The following is a 20,089-nucleotide window of genomic DNA, read 5'->3' as shown; positions in this document are numbered from 1 at the left end:
ATTCTAAAATTGATTAAATCGTTATTTTACCTCATCAATCTACACACAATACCCCATAATGACAAGGCAAAAACAGGTTTATAGAATTTCTCTCAAGCTCTGTCAGGTTGGATGGGGAGCATTGCTGCACAGTTAGTTTCAGGTCTCTCCAGAGATGTTCGATCGGGTTTAAGTCCGGGCTCTGGCTGGGCCACTCAAGGACATTCAGAGACTTGTTCCAAAGCCACTCCTGCGTTGTCTTGGCTGTGTGCTTAGGGTTGTTGTCCTGAGCGCTCTGGAGCAGGTTTTCATCAAGTGCCTTTTACTGAGGAGTGGCTTCCGTCTAGCCACTCTACAATAAAAGGCCTGATTGGTGGAATGCTGCAGAGATAGTTGTCCTTCTGGAAGGTTCTCGCATCTCCACAGAGGAACTCTGGAGCTCTATCAGAGTGACCAGTGGGTTCTTGGTCACCTCCCTGACCAAGGCCCTTCTCTACCGATTGCTCAGTTTGGCCAGACGACCAAACTTCTTCCATTTAAGAATGATGAAGGCCACTGTGTTCTTGGGGACCTTCATCAGTGCTACAAAAATGTTTTGGTACCCTTCCCCAGATCGGTGCCTCGACACAATCCTGTCTCTGAGCTCTCATGGCTTGGTTTTTGCTTTGACATGGATTTTCAACTGTGGAACCTTATATAGACAGGTGTGTGCCTTTCCAAATCATATCCAATCAATTGAATTTACCACAGGTGGGCTCCAATAAAGTTGTAGAAACATCTCAAGGATGATCAATGGAAACAGGATGCACCTGAGCTCAATTTCAAGTCTCACAGCAAAAGGGTCTGAATACTTATGTAAATAATCTGTTTTTTATATTTTATAAATTTGCAAAGAAATCTAAAAACCTGTTTTCGATTTGTTATTATGGGGTATTGCGTGTAGATTGCTGAGGATTTTCTTATTTAATCAATTTTAGAATAAGGCTTTAACGTAACAAAATGTGGAAAAAGTCAAGGGGTCTGAATACTTTCTGAAAGGAACTGTATACCATTATTTGCAGCCAAATCTGATTATCATTTTCACACATAATAGGTGGTGCCATCATGATTGATAAAACAATGGTTTATATATGTAAAGTTAGCAGACATGAGTGCAAACAAGTGAAAATAAAGTGGTGACCTTGAAAACATCTGACCTATAAAACGTATTTGAAGCTTTTTGTCTATTCACAGTTTGCACAATTCTCAAAACAATAAAAACATGACACAACAAAAACACTATTAGAACATATATTGTATATATATACAGTTGAAGTCGGAAGTTTACATACACCTTAGCCAAATACATTTAAACTCAGTTTTTCACAATTCCTGATATTTAATCCTAGTAAAAATTCCCTGTTTTAGGTCAGTTAGGATCACCACTTTATTTGAATGTGAAATGTCAGAATAATAATAGAGAGAATTATTTACTTCAGCTTTTATTTCTTTCATCACATTTCCAGTGGGTCATACTCAAATAGTATTTGGTAGCATTGCCTTTCAATTGTTTAACTTGGGTCAAACGTGTCAGGGTGCCTTCCACAAGCTTCCCACAATAAGTTGGGTGAATTTTGGCCCATTCCTCCTAACAGAGCTGGTGTAACTGAGTCAGGTTTGTAGGCATCCTTGCTCACACATGCGTTTTCAGTTCTGCCCACAAATTTTCGATAGGACTGAGGTCAGGGCTTTGTGATCGCCACTCCAATACCTTGACTTTGTTGTCCTTAAGCCATTTTGCCACAACTTTGGAAGTATGCTTGGGGTCATTGTCCATTTGGAAGACCCATTTGTGACCAAGCTTTAACTTCCTGACTGATGTCTGGAGATGTTGCTTCAATATATCCACATAATTTTCCTCATGATGCCATCTATTTTGTGAAGTGCACCAGTCCCTCCTGCAGCAAAGAACTCCCACAACATGATGCTGCCACCCCCGTGCTTCCCGGTTGGGATGGTGTTCTTTGGCTTGCAAGCCACCCCCTTTTTCCTCAAAACATAACGATGGTCATTATGGCCAAACAGTTCTATTTTTGTTTCATCAGACCAGAGGACCTTTCTCCAAAAAGTACGATCTTTGTCCCCATGTGCAGTTGCAAACCGTAGTCTGGATTTTTTATGGCGGTTTTGGAGCAGTAGCTTCTTCCCTGCTGAGTGGCCTTTCAGGTTATGTCGATATAGGACATGTTTTACTGTGGATATAGATAATTTGTACCTGTTTCCTCCAGCTTCTTCACAAGGTCCTTTGCTGTTGTTCTGGGATTGATTTGCAATTTTCGCACCAAAGTAAGTTAATCTCTTAGAGACAGAATGCATCTCCTTCCTGAGCAGTATGACTGCTGCGTGGTCCCATGGTGTTTATACTTGCGTACTATTGCTTGTACAGATGAACGTGGTACCTTCAGGCATTTGGAAATTGCTCCCAAGGATAAACCAGACTTGTGGAGGTCTACAATTTTTTTTTTCTGAGGACTTGGCTTATTTCTTTAGATTTTCCCACAATGTCAAGCAAAGTGGCACTGAGTTTGAAGGTAGTCCTTGAAGTACATCCACAGGTACACCTCCGATTGACTCAAATAATGTCAATTATTCATTCAGAAGCTTCTAAAGCCATGCCATCACTTTCTGTCATTTTCCAAGCTGTTTAAAGGCACAGTCAATTTAGTGTATGTAAACTTCTGACTCACTGGAATTGTGATACAGTGAAATAATCTGTCTGTAAACAATTGTTGGAAAAATTAGTTGTGCCATGCACAAAGTAGATGTCCTAACCGACTTTCCAAAACTATAGTTTGTTAACAAGAAATTTGTGGAGTGGTTGAAAAACAAGTTTTAATGACTCCAACCTAAGTGTATTGTAACTTCCGACTTCAACTGTATATCTAAAAATAACAAAGCTCCACTTTAACACTGCAATTGGCATGTTCTTTGAGAGCTGTTGAGAGGGATGTCACGTCATTGCATCAGTAAACTATTTTCCAGTGTGTGGGCTGTTCACACTCCTTCTCACTGTCCCCACAGAAGCGGTTGTAGGTAGTTTTGGGGTCGAATCCCAGAATCTCTCTCTCCTCGTGGATCCGGAAAGAGAAGGTCGACACAGATGTTCCGATAAAATACCTGGGAAATGGGAGGGTGATAGAGGTTATTCAATGCAACTTTATCTATCCCACCAGAGGCAATTAAGAAAGACAAGTCCATTTTACAAGTATCGAATCAATAGAAAGTCTTCAACACACGAAATACAGTATACAATAGACTTCACATTCATCATCACCCCATACAATACACAACAGGCTAATAATATAGATTTAAATGCAGTGCAAATATTCTAAAGTGCAGTAGAAGTGTAATTATGTGTTTAACACTCCAGTACTGTATTAGATTTCTAGTGGAGTGATCCAGAATCTAATGTTACTGGAATGCACCCTCAGATGATTTTAAGGGACAATGGCTTTCAGGTCCATATGTGGGTCTGACTTACACAGGTGACAAAAACAACTATTGTACCAAATGATCCATTAGTTCAGTTGAAAATATTTACTTAATTTAACAGCAGAATCTTGGACAACATAGAGTACAATATATATACAGTATGTTTGAAGTACAGAGTATTATCATGAACACCTAGATCTTCCATCTCACATTTAAAATGGGATACAGAAACTTCAATGATCTTACTTTACTCCTTCAAGAATATTTAAATGATACTGTTTATCCCTCTATCATGGGTGGCTTATTACATTTAAACATTTTGATGTCGAGTAATGATGATGTAAAGCAAACCTCGAAAATGTTTTAAGGAATTGTTTCGGCCTATTTTTACACTGCTCTGACAATCAAATTACCTTTACAGACATTTGATAAAAATATGATCTTAAAAGGACACCTACATGCTAATAAAATAATTACAATACTGTAAGTAGTATCACATGACCCACTATCCTACTGTAGCCTACAGAACGTGAGGGTAACAAAAGCTGTTTAACTAAAGTATGATCGCGTGCACTTCAACAAAAGAAAAGTACAAGAATGTCTGCATCATGTGTACTTGTCACAGCTCCCCACCCTCAGTCTGCACACATTGTGCAACATGTTCTTTCAACTGAATGGTGGAACATAGAAGCATTCATTGTGAGGAGAGCTGTACCTGGCATGTGCGCAGATCCATTGGTCGACGATAGCCACGCCCCCGTCCTTGAGTAGTTCCAGGTCCTCCCAGGTGGGCTCAAAGCGTGTAATCTCTGGTAATATCTTCTTCAGCTCCTCCAGCTCTGCACAAGACAGACAGATGCCTCATCAGGAACACACTGGCCTTAGAGCCATACTCTGACTGGCCCTATTGTCTAGATCTAGAGATTAGATTAGAAAAGTGTATTGAAGTGTCACTCCACAATGATACAATAATACAAAAACAACAACTCAAATTCTACTGTATAATACATTATATCATACACATGTAAGCATAATCAAAAAACAAAGTACAGTAGAAAAAAGGACAATTAGGCATTTATAAAGAAACATCCCCGTTGGGGGATAAGGTGGCAGGCTTTGGCACAGGCATTTACATTATTGTTACCTGATTAAATCTCACACAATTTATTATTTTCATCTAGACCGTTAAAATTATAATTTTGTCTGGAGAGCTGATGAAAAAGACAATCCTTAATGTCATTGTATAACCCACAGACTCTCTGTGGAGTAGGCTACAGACAGCATAAACCTGCCAAGCCTCTACTGGGTTATACGGTTGGGGTCAATTCCATTTCAAAAGTCAACTGAAATTCTAATTCCTAACACAATTATTTTGTTATTTCCTTAGGGCTGCAAATATGAATGGCTTTATTTTCAACTTATTTATCTTACTTTCAACATCAATCAATGGCACCAAAGTACAACTGTACCTTCCTCATCTGCGTCAGTGGCAACAAAGACTCTGTCTAGTTTGTTTTTCTTCATGAGGTTCCTGATCTTCTTGACAGCTCCTTTGAGGCTGGGCACATCCTCTCTGTGACCCCAGATAAAATCCTTCCTTCTCAGGTGGACACCCAGGTACGGCCCCCCTCTGGCAGAACCCAGCTTATTCTGAGTTTACACACAGAAATGAATAACACGTCAAACCACTCATGCCCAATTAAAATTACCCACCAATAGCAAAACAGAACTATTCTTAGCTTAAGACATTTCCCCCCCATTTTTCCCAACACAGTACATGTTGCTAGTGCAACAAATAATCAATGTGGATAGATAAATACATATAATTTAAATGTGCAAGGTGTGTATGTATGTGAAAAGGTCTGAAAACCTTAATGCGAGTCCAGTCCTCGTTGTATATGGTCTGGTCCTGCTCGTCTGTGGAGTTCAGGTACTTTGCACGGAACTCGTCCCCTAGGAGACGCAGGTGTTTGGCAAAGACCATACTGCGGCGAGTCTACAGAGGAGAAGACACAAAAAGACTTAGGCAAAATGGAGGAGTGTTAAACAAATCAGGAAGAACTATTCACTACTCTGCATTAAAGTAACTACCAGTGTTACCAGATTTCTATGAAATATGACCTATAATTAATTACAATATACAGTTGAAGTCGGAAGTTTACATACATCTTAGCCAAATACATTTAAACTCAGTTTTTCACAATTCCTGACATTTAATCCTAGTAAAAATTCCCTGTCTTAGGTCAGTTAGGATCACCACTTTATTTTAAGAATGTGAAATGTCAGAATAATAGTAGAGAGCATGATTTATTTCAGCTTTAATTTCTATCATCACAATCCCAGTGGGTCAGAAGTTTACATACACTCAATTAGTATTTGGTAGCATTGCCTTTCAATTGTTTAACTTGGGTCTGTCACGTCCTGACCAGCAGATGGAGCTGTTGTAGTAGTTTGGGGGTCAGGACGTGGCAGTCTTGTGTGTGTGTTTGAATGTTCTGTGTGTCTTGTGACTCCTGATCAGGAACAGCTGGGGATTGTTGTTCTTGATTGGGAGTCATATATGTAGGAGTATGTTTGTCACTGGGGGTTGTGGGTGGTTGTTTTTGCACTGTGTTTATAGCCTGCAGAACTGGCACTGTTGTCAGCTTTTTTGTGTTGTTAAGTGGATGCTTTACTCCTTATTTTTAATTAAAGATGAGTATTCACATACCTGCTGCGCCTTGGTCCATTTATGAAGACAGCCGTTACAGAGTCAAACGCTTCGGGTAGCCTTCCACAAGCTTCCCACAATAAGTTGGGTGAATTTTGGCCCATCCATCCTGACAGAGCTGGTGTAACTTATTCAGGTTTGTAGGCCTCCTTGCTCACACATGCTTTTTCAGTTCTGCCCACAAATTTTCTATGGGATTGAGGTCAGGGCTTTGTGATGGACACTCCAATACCTTGACTTTGTTATCCTTAAGCCATTTTGCTACAACTTTGGAAGTATGCTTGGGGTCATTGTCCATTTGGAAGACCCATTTGCGACCAAGCTTTAACTTCCTGACTGAAGTCTCTAGATGTTGCTTCAATACATCCACATAATTTTCCTCCTCATGATGCCATCTATTTTATGAAGTGCACCAGTCCCTCTTGCAGCAAAGCACCCCCAAAACCTGCTGCCACCCCCGTGCTTCACGGTTGGGATGGTATCCTCGGCTTACAAGCCTCCCCCTTTTTCCTCCTAACAAAACGATGGTCATTATGGCCAAACGGTTGCATTTTTGTTTCATCAAACCCGAGGACATTTCTCCAAAAAGTACGATCTTTGTCCCCATGTGCATTTGCAAACTGTAGTCTGGCTGTTTTTTTTATGGTGGTTTTTGAGCAGCAGCTTCTTCCTTGCTGAGCAGCCTTTCAGGTTATGTCAATATAGGACTCGTTTTACTCGTTCCACCAGCATCTTCACAAGGTCCTTTGCTGTTGTTCTGGGATTGATTTGCACTTTTCGCACCAAAGTACGTTCATCTCTAGGAGACAGAACTCTAGGAGACCGTCTCCTTCCTGAGCGGTATGACGGCTGCGTGGTACTTACAAACTATTGTTTGTACAGATGAACGTGGTACCTTCAGGTGTTTAGAAATTGCTCCCAAGGATGAACCAGACTCGTGGTGGTCTACAATTTATTTTTATGAGGTCTTGGCTAATTTCTTTTGATTTTCCCATGATATCAAGCAAAGAGGAACTGAGTTTGAAGGTAGGCCTTGAAATACATCCACAGGTACACCTCCAATTGACTCAAATGATGTCAGTTAGCCTATCAGAAGCTTCTAAAGCCATGACATCATTTTCTGGAATTTTCCAAGCTGTTTAAAGACACAGTCAACTTAGTGTATGTAAACTTCTGACCCACTGGAATTGTGATACAGTGAACTATAAGTGAAATAATCTGTCTGTAAACAATTGTCGGAAAAATTACTTATGTCATGCACAAAGTAGATGTCCTAACCGACTTGCCAAAATAAAGTTTGTTAACAAGACATTTGTGGCGTGGTTGAAAAACGAGTTTTAATGACTCTAACCTAAGTGTATGTAAACTTCCGACTTCAACTGTATGATTGTAGGCTGTCAACCATTACCAGACAGATACATTCTTTACAACTTGACATCAGACTTACATCCCAGTAGTCCTTTCCTGCGTAGTGATCATGGAGGACAGTCTCTGCTTTGTCCAACATCACAGAACTGCGGGGATATGAAAGGAAAGAGCTCCATCAGTGAACACATGTCCACATCTCATACAGTACATACAACAAATCCAATAAAGACTATGCTGCCAACTCTAGAATATTACTTTTTGTTTTAGTTTAAATAGGAAGTCCACATTAAACCTGTAGTGGTTGTATAATTATATCACATCCTTAGACAAGATTCGGATTCAATAATTGTATCTATCTTAGCCAAACACATGGACATTTATTGACTCACGTTGATGTGATGTTGTTCTGCAGGAGTGGTGCCAGGATGGAGGCGTGGCCCTGAGCTGACAGACAAGTGACGTTCACACCCCTGGTTTCCTCATAGCCCCAAAACCATCCTCTAACAGAGGGAGAGGAAGGAAAAGAAAGAGGTGAGACATGCTTTGAAATTAGGGAAAACTGCTCACAACGAACATGACAATTGTATTTATATGAATATAAGTCATACTCACTACACCCACTATACTTCTACTACTACTACTACAGCTTGTTCCACTGCCATAAAACACATTTTAATAGCTGAAGCAAGTATTTACCTTTGATAATTCAACTTTGCGAGACATAAAGGTAGGTAAGCACAGATGCCAAACTCATTGTTAGTGTCCACATGCAGTAGTCCTATGCATCTTTGGAATGTAGTGTTGAATCTATTATGTTCCTATCCATCTCTGAAACTGGTGATTACTGTACCTGTAATAACCCTGTTTGTCTTTGGAGTACAATAACCGTTCAACGCAGGGTCGCTGGTCCACTTTCTCCTCCCATTTCCCGTCAGTCCACCCTTCAGCGTAGTTCTGTAGCACCAGGACCTGTTCAATAAATGGGCCTCCAGACTCTGGAGCCAAAAACATGGAAATTTAACATGTTACTTTAAGCCTGAAGGTATAATGTTTTATATCTTCTTATAAGTATGTAAAAGCCTTTATAACCATGTATCATTATGCATTAATTATACCTATGGAACAATCCTTAACAGAGGAAAAAAATGGAAATCAGCCAGATGTCAGGTAAAGTTGACCAACCACAAAAACATGGAAATTTACTAAAATGTCTGAGGGGTGACCAGATGTATTTTTCTTTTACGTTGGCCTTTCCAGCACGATCCCAGCAACTATGGTGGATACAAAACCAGACCAGCCCAGTACAGGGACTCGTTTACAGCTGCGATGTAACTTAAGCATTAAGATGATCATACCAGATGCATCGTTATTTACGCACTAAATAATGCAGTAAATCACAGATTGGGCACATCATTGCACACATATCACGAAACACATTCAGGCAAAAATTACAGACAGCAGCCTAGTCGCAAAATATACATTGCCTTGCGAAAGTATTCACCCCCCTTGGCATTTTTCCAATTTTGTTGCCTTACAACCTGGAATTAAAATAGATTTTGGGGGGGATTTGTAATCATTTGATTTATACAACATGCCTACCACTTTGAAGATGCAAAATATTTTTGGGGGTGAAACAAACAAGAAATAAAGACAAAAAAACTGAACTTGAGCGTGCATAACTATTCACCCCCCCAAAGTCAATACTTTGTAGAGCCACCTTTTGCAGCAATTACAGCTGCAAGTCTCTTGGGATATGTCTCTATAAGCTTGGCACATCTAGCCACTGGAATTTATGCCCATTCTTCAAGGCAAAACTGCTCCATCTCCTTCAAGTTGGATGGGTTCCTGCTGGTGTACAGCAATCTTTCAGTCATACCACAGATTCAATTGGATTGAGGTCTGGGCTTTGACTAGGCCATTCAAAGACATTTCAATGTTTCCCCTTAAACCACTCAAGTGTTGCTTTAGCAGTATGCTTAGGGTCATTGTCCTGCTGGAACGTGAACATCCGTCCCAGTCTCAAATCTCTGGAAGACTGAAACAGGTTTCCCTCAAGAATTTCCCTGTATTTAGCGCCATCCATCAATCCTTCAATTCTGACCAGTTTCCCAGTCCCTGCTGATGAAAAACATCCCCACAGCATGATGCTGCCACAACCATGCTTCACTGTGGGGATGGTGTTCTCAGGGTGATGGGAGGTGTTAGGTTTTGCCAGACATAGCGTTTTCCTTGATGGCCAAAAAGCTACATTTTAGTCTCAGCTGACCAGAGTACCTTCTTCCATATGTTTGGGGAGTCTCCCACATGCCTTTTGGTGAACACCAAATGTGTTTGCTTATGTTTCTTTAAGCAATGGCTTTTTTCTGGCCATTCTTCCGTAAAGCCCAGCTCTGTGGAGTGTACGGCTTAAAGTAGCCCTTCGGACAGATACTCCAATCTCCGCTGTGGAGCTTTGCAGCTCCTTCAGGGTTATCTTTGGTCTCTTTGTTGCCTCTCTGATTAATGCCCTCCTTGCCTGGTCCATGAGTTTTGGTGGGCAGCCCCCTCTTGGCAGGTTTGTTGTGGTGCCATATTCGTTCCATTTTTTAATAATGGATTTAAATGTGCTCCGTGGGATGTTCAAAGTTTCTGATATTTTTTTATAACCCAACCCTGATCTGTACATCTTCACAACTTTGTCCCTGACCTGTTTGGAGAGCTCCTTGGTCTTCATGGTGCTGCTTGCTTGTTGGTGCCCCTTGTTTAGTGGTGTTGCAGACTCTGGAGCCTTTCAGAACAGGTGTGTATATATACTGAGATCATGTGACACTTAGATTGCACACAGGTGGACTTTATTTAATTAATTATGTGACTTCTGAAGGTAATTAGTTGCACCAGATCTTATTTAGGGGCTTCATAGCAAAGGGGGTGAATACATATGCACGCACCAATTTTCCGTTTAGAGTAAACTTTTTTTAAAATTGATTTCACTTCACCAATTTGGACTATTTTGTGTATGCCCATTACATGAAATCCAAATAAAAATCAATTTAAATTACAGGTTGTAATGCAACAAAATAGGAAAAACACCAAGGGGGTGAATACTTTTGCAAGGCACTGTAATTCAATTGATTTAACATGATTGAAATAACATACATAAGACCATGTACAATGCCTTCAGAAAGTTAACACCCCGTGATGTTTTCCACATTCTGTTGTGTTAGTCTGAATAAGCTCAGGAGTAAACATTTTCCTTACATGTCACATAATAAGTTGAACTGACTCTGTGTGCAATACTGTTTAGCATGATATTTGAATTACTCTACCCCATCTTTGTACCCCACACACACACAATTATCTTTAAGGTCCCTCAGTCGAGCAGTGAGTTTCAAGCACAGATTCAACCACGAAGACCAGGGAGATTTTCTAACGGGTCGTAAAGAAGGGCACCTATTAGTAAATGGGTATAAAAAAAGCATACACTGAATATCCCTTTGAGCATGGTGCAGTTATTAATTACACTTTGGATGGTGTATCAATACACCCGGTCACTACAAATATACAGGCATTCTTCCTAACTCAGTTGCCACAGAGGAAGGAAACCGCTCAGAGATTTATATAAAACAGTTAGAGTTTAATGGCTGTGATAAGAGATAACTGAGGATGGATCAACAACACTGCAGTTACTCCACAATACTAACCTAAATGACAGTGAAAAGAAGGAAGCCTGTACAGAATAAAATATTCCTAAACATGCATTCTGTTTGTAATAAGGCACTAAAGTAGAACTGCAAAAAATCTGACAAAGAAATAACTTTTTTGTCCTGAATAAAAAGCGTTATGTTTGGGGAAAATCCAACACGTCACTGAGTACCACTCTTCATATTTTCAAGCATTGTGGTGGCTGGGTATGCTTGTCATCTGTTTTTTTTGGAATAGAGCTAAGCACCGGCAAAATCCTAGAGGAAAACTTCAGTTTGCTTCCAGACACTGGGAGACAAATTAACCTTTCCGCAGGACAATTACCTAAAACACAAGGCCAAATATACACTGGAGTTGCTTACCAAGATGACATTGAAAGTTGCTGAGTGGCCTAGTTACAGTTTTAACTTAAATCGGCTTGAAAATCTATGGCAAGATTTGAAAATGGCTGTCAAGCAATGACCAACAACCAACTTGACAGAACATGAATGCATTTTTTAAGAATAATGGACAAATATTGTACAATCCAGGTGTGCAAAGTTCTTAGAGACCCACCCAGAAAGACTGCAGCTGTAATCGTTGCCAAAAGTGACATGTACTAACATGTATTGACTCAGGGGGTTGAATACTTATCTAAATCGACATATAATTGTGTTTTAATGTTAGAATTGTTCTTCCACTTTGACAGAGTATTTTGTGAATATCCTTGACAAAAAAATGACAATTAAATCTATTTCAAGGTGTCTGAAAAAGAGGAAAATTGAATACATTTAATGAGAGACATAAGAAAGATAGGAAACTATTTGTATTTTTCTTTACATATATTTTCCCATTTATTTTAGGCACTAAACTATCTCCATATACAGTGCATTCTGAAAGTTTTCAGACCCCTTCATTTTTCCCACATTTTGTTACGTTACAGCCTTATTATAAATGGATTTTAAAAAATCAATCCTCATCAATCTACACACATTACCCCATAATGACAAAGAAAAAACAGTTTTTTTAGAAACTTTAGCAAATGCATTAAAAATAAAAACTGAAATATTACATTTACATAAGTATTCAGACCCTTTATTCAGTACTTTAATGAAGCATCTTTGGCAGCGATTACAGCCTGGTGTCTTCTTGGTTATGACACTAAAAAGCTTGGCACACCAGTATTTGGGGAGTTTCTCCCATTGTTCACTGCAGATCCTCTCAAGTTCTGGATGGTGAATGTCGCTGCACAGCTATTATCAGGTTTCTCCAGAGATGTTCGATCGGGTTCAAGTCCGGGTTCTGGCTGGGCCACTCAAGAATATTCAGAGACTTGTCCCGAAGCCACTCCTGTGTTGTCTTGGCTGTGTGCTTAGGGTTGTTGTCCTGTTGGAAGGTGAACCTTTGCCCCAGTCTGAAGTCCGAGCACTCTGGAGCAGGTTTTCATCAAGAATCAAATCAAATTTCAAATTTATTTATATAGCCCTTCGTACATCAGCTGATATCTCAAAGTGCTGTACAGAAACCCAGCCTAAAACCCCAAACAGCAAGCAATGCATGTGAAAGAAGCACGGTGGCTAGGAAAAACTCCCTAGGAAAAAATCCCTAGAAAGGCCAAAAACCTAGGACGAAACCTAGAGAGGAACCAGGCTACGAGGGGTGGCCAATACTCTTCTGGCTGTGCCGGGTGGATATTATAACAGAACATGGTCAAGATGTTAAAATGTTCATAAATGATCAGCATGGTCAAATAATAATAATCATAGTAGTTGTCGAGGATGCAACAAGCACGTCCGGTGAACAGGTCAGGGTTCCATAGCCGCAGGCAGAACAGTTGAAACTGGAGCAGCAGCACGGCCAGGTGGACTGGGGACAGCAAGGAGTCATCATGCCAGGTAGTCCTGAGGCATGGTCCTAGGGCTCAGGTCCTCCGAGAGAAAGAAAGAAAGAGAAAGAGAGAATTAGAGAGAGCATATTTAAATTCACACAGGACACCGGATAAGACAAGAGAAATACTCCAGATGTAACAGACTGACCCTAGCCCCCCGACACATAAACTCCTGCAGCATAAATACTGGAGGCTGAGACAGGAGGGGTCAGGAGACACTGTGGCCCCATCCGATGAAACCCCCGGACAGGGCCAAACAGGCAGGATATAACCCCACCCACTTTGCCAAAGCACAGCCCCCACACCACTAGAGGGATGTCTCCAACCACCAACTTACCGTCCTAAGACAAGGCCGAGTATAGCCCACAAAGATCTCCGCCACGGCACAACCCAAGGGGGGGGGCGCCAACCCAGACAGGAAGACCACGTCAGTGACTCAGCCCACTCAAGTGACGCACCCCTCCTATGGACGGCATGGAAGAACACCAGTACGCCAGTGACTCAGTCCCTGTAATAGGGTTAGAGGCAGAGAATCCCAGTGGAGAGAGGGGAACCGGCAAGGCAGAGACAGCAAGGGCGGTTCGTTGCTCCAGCCTTTCCGTTCACCTTCACACTCCTGGGCCAGACTATACTTAATCATAGGACCTACTGAAGAGATAAGTCTTCAAAGAATCTCGATCCCTTGATCCTGACTAGTCTCCCAGTCTCTGCAGCTGAAACACATCCCCAGAGCATGATGCTGCCACCATCATGCATCACCGTAGGGATGGTGCCAGGTTTCCTCCAGATGTGACACTTGGCATTCAGGCCAAAGAGTTCAATCTTGGTTTCATCAGACCAGAGAATCTTGTTTCTCATGGTCTGAAAGTCCTTTAGGTGCCTTTTGGCAAACTCCAAGTGGGCTGTCATGTGCCTTTTACTGAGGAGGGGCTTCCGTCTGGCCACTCTACCATAAAAGGCCTAAGAGAGAAACTCTGGAGCTCTCTCTGAGTGACCATCAGGTTCTTGGTCACCTACCTGACCAAGGCCCTTCTCCCCTGATTGCTCAGTTTGGCCGGCCGACCACCTCTGGGAAGAGTCTTGGTGGTTCCAAACTTCTTCCATTTAGGAATGATGGGGGCAACTGTGTTTTTGGGGACCTTCAATGCTGCAGAAACATTTTGGTACTCTTCCCCAGATCTGTGCCTCAACACAATCCTGTCTCGGAGCTCAACAGACAATTCCTTCGACCTCACGGCTTGGTTTTTGCTCTGGTATGCACTGTCCTTGTTAAAAACCTGTTTTCACTTTGTAATTATGGAGTATTGTGGATAGATTGATGATAATTAAAAAAAAATGTTTTAATCCATTTTAGAATAAGGCTGTAACGTAACAACATGTGGAAAAAGGGAAGGGGTCTGAATACTTTCCGAATACACTAGACTTCCACAAAATGTTGAACTGGTACAGGGGACCTTCATACGAGTCTTTTGAGACTTGTGGGCGTCCTAGAGCAAAACAACCGACATGTATACTGAACAAAAATATAAACCCAACATGTTGGTACCATTTTTCATGAGCTGAAATCCCAGAAATGTTCCATACTCACAAAAAGCATATTTCTCTCAAATGATATGCACAAATTCGTTTACAACCCTGTTAGTGATCATTTCTCCTTTACCAAGATAATCCATCCACCAGACAGGAGTGGCATATCAATACGATGATTAAACAGCATGATCATTACACAGGTACACCTTGTGCCGGGGACAATAAAAGGCCACTCTAAAATGTGCAGTTGTGTCACACAACACAATGCCACTGATGTCTCAAGGCAATTGGCATGCTGACTGCAGGAATGTCCAACAGAGCTGTTGGCAGATAATTTCATGTTAATTTCTCTACCATAATCCGCCTCCAACGTAATTTTAGAGCATTTGGCAGTACATCCAAATGGCCTCTCAACTGCAGACCATTTGTAACCACGCCAGCACAGGACCTCCACATACATCTTTTTCACCTGCGGGATCTGAGGAGGAGGGGGGGTATTGTTGAGGAGTATTTATGTCTGTAATAAAGCCATTTTGTGGGAGAAAACTAACTTTGATTGGCTGGGCCTGGCTGAGTCCTGTGACATCCCAAAAATTGGTCTTCTCACAAAACAATTGTGTTCGTGAGAGTCTCATCCTGCCATAGTGGCTTGTAGGCCAAACCGTTCAGACGGTTTCGTGAGAAGACCAATTTTTGGGATGTCTCATGGTCTGACAAACACCACTCTAGCTCTGTCACCTTTCACCGCAGATGCAGAAGGGCTACATAAGCCCTTATTTTTGTATTATGTTAAGGGTTAAACCCACTTTGTAACATAACAAAATCTTAAAAAATTCAAGGGGTGTGAATACTTTCTGAAGGCACTGCAGCCTATGTATTTTTTAAGGCAGTCATCTCAGATTTCATTTGAAACCTTTTATCCTTCACTTGTTTGTAACAATTGCAAATACTTTGGCAACATTGTATTTGTTGTCAACTTTGTAGTCACGTTACTAACGAAGGCTCGGGGAAACACATCGGCCACTAAAGACACATGGTAAGATGGTTCTAACGATGATCTTAATGCTACGAAGGCTCTGGGAAACGAGGCACAGCTCAGTTCGAATCAGGTCAGTTCAGTAGTGTGGAAAGGGTATGAGACTGCTGAACTCACCAGCTATAAACTCCTCGTACTCTATGACAGGCACGTTGCCCTGCAGGCTGGTGAGGCTGAAGAACTCTCCCCAGGGGATCCTGATCTGGTGGATGTCTGGGCTCTGCCAGTGGTAAAGACGTCCCCAGGGGGGCAGCACCAGCACCCAGTCACTGTGTCTCCTCAGGGTCTTCACCAGGGATGCCATGCGAATGTACACGTCCCGACGCAGGTTGAAACCCTCTGGTGGGTTGATGTCGTAAAGCAGGTACCTGGCAGCATAAAGATATAGAGATAGTATTATACAATTCATTGTGTTCTATTAGGCTATGCGCCTGGCTGGCAGCCTCATAAACATGAGTTCTGTTGGAGCTAGACACTGCGGTCAAGTGAGGCAATTTGTGTGCGTGAATACATAACACTTTACGGTATCATGTGTTTTCTGGTGGGGAAACTGAGTAGGATGCACTGTCATGCACAGATTGAGACAAGCGCCTTATCAACAATTATTTTTGACACAATGCACATATTATGCCAGCTTAAAATATAGGTTAATATAACTGGTTATTCTTTATTACAGTGAACTTTGAGGTAACATTAATCAATTTTAACAGTTAAAATGGATGGTAAACATTTTGTAACATGTCTGCCACTAATACATTAGTAATCCATTGTCATTAAAATTGCAATGCATAACATGCCCACATTATGCCAGCTTCAACACTGGAAAAAACTCTAGTTTACTTTATATTGGAGTGAACTTTGATTAATTATAATTTTAAGACAGTAAAATTGGATGGTAAACATTTTGTCACATCTGTACACTTATTTCCCTTTAAAAAAAGGTTGCCAAAGGAAAGCCATTTTTCACATCTGTAACTCTAAACAAACTTGTTTTTCTCTGAGAATAGACATTTTCCTTAAGTGGATGTTTCCCCCAATCTACCCTAACACCAGTATTTACATTCACATTTGAAGGATATTTTTCCTTTAAAGTTATATAAAGTACAAAAAGTAGTAAAGTAACAAGTAATAAACAAGATGTTACAAAGGGGACAGATAGTAAAAAAAATATATATATTTTAAACAAGTGTTAACCTGCAATAAATAAGGTAGCTCACCTTGCTACCAACACAAGTTGTCCATCCAAAACATTAAGTTAATCAGGCATCCCAATGTCAGATAACCTCTCCATAAATATATCAGTCTAAAGCACCCATGTGTTAGTATTTGTAGTTTTTTCAGTCTGAGGGCTAGTCTGCTATATCTTTCTGCGATTTCAACAAATGTTGTTTACTGACACTATACTGGTCTGTAGTGTGCGATCTGGTTGGCCTATGATTTCTTCCTCTATGTCCGTCCTTATGTATATTGTGGGCAGGTATGGCTGACACGTTTTCTTGAAAAGACGGCACACTTTGACCAGGGTCATCACCATGGTTTTGTCTACTGCTGCATGTTTCACGATTTCAACCATCTTAGATGGCATTGTAGCTGTCATAATATGGGCATGTTATGCTTTGCAATGTTAATGACAATGGATTAGTAATGTACTAGTGTCAAACATGAGAAAAAGTTTACCATCCAATTTTACTGTGTAAAAATGTAATTATGTTACCTCAAAGTTCACTGAAAATATAGAATAACCAAATATTTTAACCCATATTTTAAGCTGGCATAATAGCAATGGTCACCACACTGGATTAATGACCTACTAAAACAACAAGCTCACTTGCTGTGAAGATGTGTGTGTCCATGTGTGTTTGTATGTCATGACTGTAAACAATTATTGGTTTAACACTTGACAATTAAGCTACTGCAGCCTCTCTACCCGTGATATCAAAGTCATGTTTGATAAGGCGCAAAAACGAAATAAACGATGGTATAATTTTGATTATGGAAGACTGAATAAGTGTGCTTCAAACTATTTGCTTAGAATGATTTGTAGCTATCATCTATCTGTACATGACAGTGCATCAGACTCAGTTTCCCCACCAGAAAACACGCGACACCGTAAAGTGTTGTGTATTTGCGCACATTTTCACACGAAAACTGAAGAGCGGATGGCTTTGCGAGTGTCTGCTCACTTGACCGCAGTGAGCTATACCTCCCAGATACCCAGGTGATGTTCACTCATCGGCGGTCAGGCGGACAACTGTAGCCTACATTTGAACATTTTGTGTTAGTGTTGTGCCTGCCATACAGGTTGGATATGTTTTATTTGTATTTAACCTTTAACTAGGCAAGACAGTTAAGAACAAATTATTATTTACAATGACAGCCTACCAAAAGGCCTCCTGCGGGGACGGAGGCTGGGGTTAAAAATAAAAATATAGGACAAAACACACATCACGGCAAGAGAGACACCACAACACTACATAAAGAGAGATCTGAGACAACATAGTATGGCAGCAACACAACATGGCAGCAGCACAAAACATGGAACAAACAACAGCAAAGGCATATTTGATTTATTCTCAGTTTATAGAATGATTTCTGATTACATGATGTATCCCACGTCTTGAGCACATTTTTAAAACTAAAATGACTGCTCTAGAAGCAAATAACATATTCTATGCGTCCCTAACACAATATTGAAATACAAGCTACAGCATAGGTAGGCCATTGTGTTTAGCCTGCACCCCCTACCGTAGATCCCGTGCTGCTGCAACGGCTGGTGAAAAAACGGTATTTCCAGCTCGGAATGTATCTTCAGTTTGACCTTCGACGACTACAGCGCTCAACGCGAGAAAAGACAAACACAATTTGATTAAAGATTGCACAGAAAAAAGCCACAACACCGGTGAATTGAAACCTCTGCTAAATCTGTGGTCCGCCATTTTTTATTTAAGCAACGCACTTCCGGGAGGATGAAGCGTCTGTGGTTACATAGCAACTGCATTGATTTGTTTAACAATTTGTTAACAGTGAGTGTGTTCTTAAAGTAAATCTGCGCTCTGGGTGTTCGTATATTCATCAGTTATTCTGCGCTTTGACACACTCAGACAAGAGTGCTCTGAAATCGTAGTAGATAGCCAGAGCGAATTTACGAACGCACCCAGTATCTGAACGCGTTACAGGATGTGTTCGTAAATTCACTCTGGAGTACGCCAGAGCGTTGTCAAATTGTCGAAAATTCATAGCGTTGTCAGATTGTCCGTTCGTAAATTCAGAGATTTTCGTTATCTGGCGGTGGAGTAGGGTTGATCCGAGCGTTCTGACCTCACAACGATAGTCAAGCGCCGATGCTTGCTAGCTACTTCCAGACACAAATGAAAGAACACCTCACTGACTAGTTTACTCGCCCAAGCAGAGCTGTTTTCATGTTATCCAGAGCGTTGGTGACTATAACTGTGCTGCTGTCAACAATGGACTTACGCTTTACTGACACGGGCCATATTCAACGGGTGTTGAGTGTTAGTAAATTCGTCAGTTGTTTTGCGCTCTGGCACAGAGACGAGAGTGGTCTGAAATCTGAGTAGATAGCCAGAGTGAATTTACGAACGCACCCACAAGTATCACTACAGATAGAAGAATGATCCTGATGTTTCACCTGACGTATACATCTGAAGCATCCGGTAGGCGTTTCCACCTACCACCAAATATGGTGATGAGAGGAAGCCCAGTGACCGGCAGTGGGAGAAGACGGAGCGAGATGGATTTTGCCCGACATTCTGCACATTATTTCATCAACGAAACATTTGATCTCAATACAGTTTTATGTTCCAAAAACTGCAGTCTTTTACGAACAGAGTGATCAACGTTTTGTAGACTTTAACCTTTGCCAAAGTTAAAAAAATTGCGTTGTTTAAAAGGAGTGCAAGGCCCGATTGAGTTATTGCACACGCGCGTTTCACAGAGTAGGCGTTCCCTAATGGAAATATGCAAAAATATGCTAGAACACGACAATAGGATCTCGCTAGCTCTTGCTTGGCTCTGACCGCCTCCTTGCTTGTCCTGCCCACTGTGATTCATTTGCTGCCGTTGGAAACGACAGGCAGTGGTCTATCTTGGGTTAGTTATACAAATCTTTGGTATCACCTGCCAATGTATGCGTGTGTGAAGGGGGTAGATTTTTAGGCTGCTCAATTATATTCTTCCTAATTTTCTTTCTATAAGTTTACATTATGTGCACAGACAGTAAGATTGGAATACAATTTAGAAAGTCCCATTCCAGAAACATTCCATATCACTCAATTGATATTTTGGTTTAATATGGTATATAATGAATAGAATATAATAGAAATATAGTAGAATATAAAAGCATTAGATCCTATAAATGTTACTTTCACCTAGAGTAACTGTCACACTTGATATTTTGATAGAATATAATAGATCCTACACATCATGT

At 40.9% G+C, this 20,089-nt stretch overlaps 1 protein-coding gene across 2 annotated transcripts; it reads right to left on the bottom strand.

Annotated features, from left to right (window-relative positions):
* Positions 1 to 2,836: 2,836 nt before the first annotated feature.
* pofut2 (protein O-fucosyltransferase 2) lies at positions 2,837 to 19,234 on the bottom strand. Of its 2 annotated transcripts, XM_045707635.1 has the most exons (10): positions 19,117 to 19,234; positions 18,388 to 18,469; positions 15,760 to 16,010; positions 8,379 to 8,523; positions 7,918 to 8,028; positions 7,608 to 7,674; positions 5,321 to 5,446; positions 4,920 to 5,100; positions 4,166 to 4,289; positions 2,837 to 3,135 (listed from the first exon to the last, which is right to left on the bottom strand). In XM_045707635.1, the coding sequence occupies exons 3-10, from the start codon at positions 15,944 to 15,946 to the stop codon at positions 2,982 to 2,984; spliced, it is 1,095 nt and encodes a 364-aa protein (XP_045563591.1). In that variant the 5' UTR covers positions 15,947 to 16,010; positions 18,388 to 18,469; positions 19,117 to 19,234; the 3' UTR covers positions 2,837 to 2,981. The 2 variants fall into 2 exon arrangements, with proteins under 2 accessions (XP_045563591.1, XP_014029199.1); XM_014173724.2 differs by lacking the exon at positions 19,117 to 19,234 and having other exon boundaries at positions 18,388 to 19,054.
* Positions 19,235 to 20,089: the final 855 nt, after the last annotated feature.

The sequence above is a fragment of the Salmo salar genome, chromosome ssa25, assembly GCF_905237065.1.
Source record: "Salmo salar chromosome ssa25, Ssal_v3.1, whole genome shotgun sequence".
Classification (NCBI taxonomy): Eukaryota; Metazoa; Chordata; class Actinopteri; order Salmoniformes; family Salmonidae; genus Salmo; species Salmo salar.
Note: the sequence above shows the minus strand (reverse complement) of the source record. Positions and strands in the feature narration are given on the sequence as shown.